At 40.1% G+C, this 5,607-nt stretch overlaps 1 protein-coding gene across 1 annotated transcript in view; it reads left to right on the top strand.

Moving 5' to 3' along the window:
* Nucleotides 1-5,467: 5,467 nt before the first annotated feature.
* Nucleotides 5,468-5,607, top strand: part of LOC108576480 (leucine-rich repeats and immunoglobulin-like domains protein 3) — a 1,027-nt gene continuing 887 nt past the window's right edge. Inside the window, 1 exon segment of the mRNA XM_017939488.1 lies at nt 5,468-5,606. Within this exon segment, the coding sequence (XP_017794977.1) occupies nt 5,468-5,606 (139 nt within the window).

Raw genomic sequence — 5,607 nt, 5'->3', positions numbered from 1 at the left:
ATGGAGAGGTATCGTCGTATTTCAAGCATTAAACATGCCGGTTTTTATTAACGTTAACAATCCCATTGGTGTTCCATTAAACGCAGAAGCGATCCCACCGTGTTTCCACTGCCACGGCAATTACCGAGCATTATTGCAAATTAATACCCTATGCGCGCCATTACAGAGACGTGTACGTACGATTCATCTCTTCAGGGACACTCGCGTATATATCTTTGCGTTCAGTTTCTTTTGGAAATTTTAATATTTTTGATAGAATGACAATTGAAATGTGATTTCATTTTTTATAACTTCAAAATATTGTATCATACTCCTGTAGTCATTGTCAGAATGAGAAAATGTTTGAATTTAGTTTTAAAAAGTATGAAAAATAATAACTGCAGGCAGAAAAGTCTCTTATGTAGATTATTAATTATCTCAAAATGATCTCTGAAGAGATTAACTCTTATATAGTCATTGTTAAAATAAACAAATATTGGAATTTAGTTTTAAAAAGTGTAAAAAATAATAACTGCAGGCAGAAAAGTCTCTTATGTAGATTATTAACGTTCTCAAAGTGATCTCTGAAGAGGTTAACTCTTGTACAGTCGTTGTTAGAATAAGAAAATGTTAGAATTTAGTTCTAAAAAGTATGAAAAATAATAACTGCATTTTCGTCACAAATGCAGGTAGAAAAGTCTCTTATCGTATAGATTATTCTATAAAAGATTCTTATTTCATACAGAATGAGACATTTAATATTTTTTCACGAATCTTCTAGAACTTTGTTATTTTTTTAAACGAAACCATATATACTTTCCATACTTACATACAACTTGACATATACTTTCCATACAACTCCACTCAGCTGATCTAAAGATATTTACATTAAAATTCGCCATCATTATCGAACAGCAACTTGTCGAACGCCATTAAGTTCTCGAAAAAGCAAGAATATTGCCTCGTGATAAATATCAGTTAAACTATCATACTAATCGTTTCGATAAATTCTAGAATAGGAAGGAAAATTCCTCCTCCCTAGCTACTCCTCTAATTTAGCTAAAAGCTTCCACCCGATTCCTTCTTTAATCGTCAGTCTTCCATCTTATCCTTCAATTTCTCAATTTCTCATTCGCGTAGAAATTCGAATAAAGACACTTCGCTTTGAGATAAAAATATCAACGTGTAATTTCTACTCTGTAACGGTAGAAAAATACGTCTGCGAAGTGTCGATTTCAACTCGTCTTCGCGCAGACAGAATCTTTTTTCACCTGGCAAGTGAGTGGGACGCGAGGCGTCGTTCGACGACCTCGCATACGAAAGGAGAATCGCTCTTCTGGGCTTTTCACCGATACCTTAGAAAGTTCTTCAGTGGGAGGCGCGGCAACAGCCTTGAAAATCGAAGCTGTCCACTTGGAAACGCTGAAAAAGGTGTCACGGACGTGATAACTCGTCGGTCTAAAATTTTCGACGTAATCGGTGAGCTGCTTCAAAAATTCCAAAAAATATCCCACTGTAACTATATTTTTCTGAAGTAGAAAAATTTATCTACCATTTTTGTCATCGTAATTTCATTATCACTGAACGCACCATGCCCGGTCAAAATTGGATTCAAAACCGTGCAATTGTTTTTTCCCGTTTTTGTTCAAAATAAAAATGCAAATATGTAATTTTTCTTTTTATTATTATCTAAAAGCTATTTTCCACGCTATATTCAATTGGCAATCACTTGGATTCCTTTAAGAATAGGTGTACATAAAGTGTCGATACGATCAGTGCTAAATATCGACTGAGTCGAATTAGTGTTAAATACCGACTGAGTCAAATTAGTGTTAAATACCGACTGAGTCAAATTAGTGTTAAATACCGACTGAGTCAAATTAGTGTTAAATACCGACTGAGTCAAATTAGTGTTAAATACCGACTGAGTCGAATTAGTGTTAAATACCGACTGAGTTGTCAGTGTGAATATTTTACGAGTTAATTCATCAGTAAGAATATTTTACGCGACGATTTATACGAAATTTCAACTGGAACTTCCTTTCATCCGCTGATTATCTTGGCTGAGTTAGCGTTGGATTGTTTATAAATTATTTTCCGCGTTGCATAATGTTTAAAAGGTTAACAGCCGGGTGTAATACGCGAAGCTTTCCGCGACGTCAGACAGAAATGCTGAACACTAATCCCTTTCCTAGTGTAAAACAAAGAGTGTCGTAGCTACTGGTACGTTCTCTACCGGAAATGGTTAAACCATTCACAAAGCAGCACGATTCGTCAGATCCATGGAAGTCTGACGCGAGAACCGTGCCAACGAGATTTTTGCGTTTCGATATTTCTGTTTGATCTGTCTCTCAGGGGAACATTATCGCGTAGCAAGCTTTTGTAGCCAAGTGAAACTCGTATCTCTTTAATTTTTTTAATATGAACAATCATGGGGAAGACTGTCCGCAGTCGTACGCGGTTGAAATAATAAATAGCTTACGTTTCCTTGCATGATCAGCAAAAAGAGACAATTATAAGATCTGTTATCCATAAAATAATCACAATAAAACACACTAATTCGAAGAATCACAAAAATCTCGATGCATTAAAACATAAAGAAATATCTCTCAAGGTCTGTCGAGTCTGCGATTTTTCTTAAAATCGTAATTCAACCAACTAAATAAAATTCTCATATTCCACAGTGAGAATTCAAGCTAGACGTCTCTCTAATTCCAAGTAGAACGATTCCAATTCTAGTCAGCCAATCTTAAAAGCTCCTCAAGCACCCAAACACCCCAAGAACCCTCTCTTCCGACAAACAAATCCAAGGATCTTCCTAACCCAGTCACGAATACCTGATCAATCAGAGATCGAGCGACCGATCGCGAGAGCAGGTCGAGCCATAGGAAAATTCGCGTTAATTCGTCGCGAAGCCTTACTCCCGTGACTTATCCACCGAAATTGGCGGTCCGCTTTAATATCTCGCGGGGTGAAAATCGATAGCCCGGTTTTCCTCCAGATGGAAAAGTTGCTTGCATGGCTATATTAGAAACCGTGACAGGAAGAAAATATCACGATCGAGGCGTCTACGTATCAGGCGACAACCGGAAATTTATCGGCGATATTTCTCGCCCGGAAGTATCGACCCTCTCGTTTCCATCCACCCTCTGGTTCTGCCCTCACACCCATTTCACTGCCAACCCCGTTCGTTTTTCTCTCTTTTTCCCCCACAATTTCTCTCTTTCTCTTCCACCTCCTACGCTCTTGTCTCACTTTGCTTCGCTATGCTCACCTCCTCCTACCCCCTTGCTTTCCTCTCTGTTCCCGTGATTTCCACCCCTCGAAAACCGATTTATTCCCGCTGTTGCGTACGTGTAATCCTTAGGCTATTTCCTCTCGAGCTCTTGTACCCGTACTTTTTACACACCGATCGATACTCCGTGCGTGTGTGAGTAATGGCCAGAAATTAAACGGTGAAGTGCACTTCTTGTTTTTGAACGTTCGACGAGATTGTTTTTTGGAAACGACACTTGGCGAGCAAAGTGTGAAATGAAACAGGTGTTAATTCGTCTGTGACGAATCGACGTGTGATTGTTTTGCGAAGGGGGAGGTAGAGAGTGTTGAGATGGGGAAGGTTTGTAGATGAACGATATACTTGGTTCGCTAGGAAACTTCTTAAATAGTAGGAACTTTTAAAATAAAATTAAAACGAACTGTGTATAAATGTGAATACTTTCAACTATACATATTTGATATTTTTCTAGTTTATTTACATTTGATACACAAAATGGGTGTATTTCCTGTACCAAACGTAATCCTGCATTCGTAATCCTGCAAATGACCCTGCATTCGACTTACGAGGGTTAACTTAGGCCAGAAATGTACCAAAAGGCGCGAACTCTAAGGTACGACCAAATTTTGCGCCAACAGCAACGAAAGGGTTAACTCTAAAGGAAAAAGAAAAAAAGGTACTTCATCGATAAGACTTGCTTGCAAACTACCTCGCTCTCGACACACCTCTATTCACCTTTTCGATCGGAACGTTCGACGAGGCCCAGGGTGACCAGTCGAAGAAATAATTAGCCCTGTTCCAGCCAGCAAAAGCACAAGGCGCGTTTCGAAGAATGGCCGGGGGGGGGGAGAAAAGTAGGTCGTAGAAGGAAAAAAAAGAAAAAAAGCGACGGGCTCTTGTCGCGGACGGAAAACCGATGCAAGTTCACGGTCGTGTCCCAGCTCTCTCTTGCAAACCCAGACTTCTCGTTGTTTTTGGCTTTTCTCTGTGCTACTCTCTTTTTTTCCCTCTTTTTTTTTTGCGGCTCAGAACAGCGGAAAGGGAACGCGTGTCCAAGTGTGTGTTATGCACCATGTCGAAGTTCCAAGGTATATAGGTTGCCCGTTTGTCATGGTTCTCTTTTCAGTCGGAAGCCCTGGTTAGTATCTGGGCTTGTTAAAAAGGAGGATCGTCCAAGGACACTGTGCAATGCAACTGCTCCTCTTCCTCGTCCAATATTTGCACTGTTCCGCCTGGCACAATCTGTCTTCAGGAAGGCTGTTTCAGATATTCTTAGCTAAACAATCACCTCTCTACAGGCTCGTCTTTAACTAGCTGGATCATTTTCAGCGGTGATTTAACGATGTTCCAGGCGAAGATTCCTGATCAGATTCCTTAGTTCTGCGTTATTATTCGAGGATCTATGCTGATATTTGCTATCGACTGACAAATTTAGTCTTCACAGTGACGCTAGGTTTTCTGTGTTTCCTTGGAGATTGTGCGAATGCTGTGTAGTATCGTAGATATTCTCCTCTTTGTACCTTGCGTAGTTTGAAAAGTCGCGGGATTAGGGCTGCGAAAGGGAAAGTAGAGATCGACAGGGAAATTTTGCAATGGTCCCCAATTTTAACCAGAAAATACCGAAAATGTCGCACGTGTATGGTTAAAGAAAAAGAAAACGAAGCAAAACTTTTTTCTCGAGTAGACCAAAAATGTAAAAGTCGCGAAAATATTGCAGACAATCGTTGGAGACGAGAGGATCATGTAAAGGATTAGAACATCGTCCAAGAGTCGTCTCAGACTCCTGAAACTCATTTCACAGTTATCAGACTTGCACAATATTCATAACATTGCAAACTGTGTCAAATTCTCAATTACATTCACTTATCGCATTCCGTCTGTTCGTATAAACTACTACCCAAAAAAAAACACTCCCCAACACAGATTAAAAAATATCTCCCAGCGTATCTGCACTCTGAGATGACGTGGAATCCAGACGCAATACAGAGAATTGTGACAAATTAGGACTCGATAAGGAACAAGGTTAACCAAGCCACAATTTCTCAAGAAGAATACGTTCCATTCGAAAGATAATCGTGTCAGAGGTCGCGGCCTACATCTAATCGTCTCTCTGCACCGCTGTGCAACGCATATAAACTGCCGTGATAATCAGGTTCAGTCTCGATCGAATCCTCGATCGTTTCACTCGCCACGTGAAAACCCCAGCCTCTCAAGATGTTCCAATCTTCTCTGTCCGTTTCGTCGATCCTCCTACTATCTCTGACCGTCTTCGCGACATCAGACGAACAACGAACCTGCAAGAAATTAACCGGCTACACGGTCTGTCACAAAAAGGGAACCTTGGTAGACGTCAC

Source organism: Habropoda laboriosa, unplaced genomic scaffold (assembly GCF_001263275.1).
Source record: "Habropoda laboriosa isolate 0110345459 unplaced genomic scaffold, ASM126327v1 scaffold291, whole genome shotgun sequence".
Taxonomy (NCBI): Eukaryota; Metazoa; Arthropoda; class Insecta; order Hymenoptera; family Apidae; genus Habropoda; species Habropoda laboriosa.
This window is presented reverse-complemented; position numbering and strand designations above follow the sequence as displayed.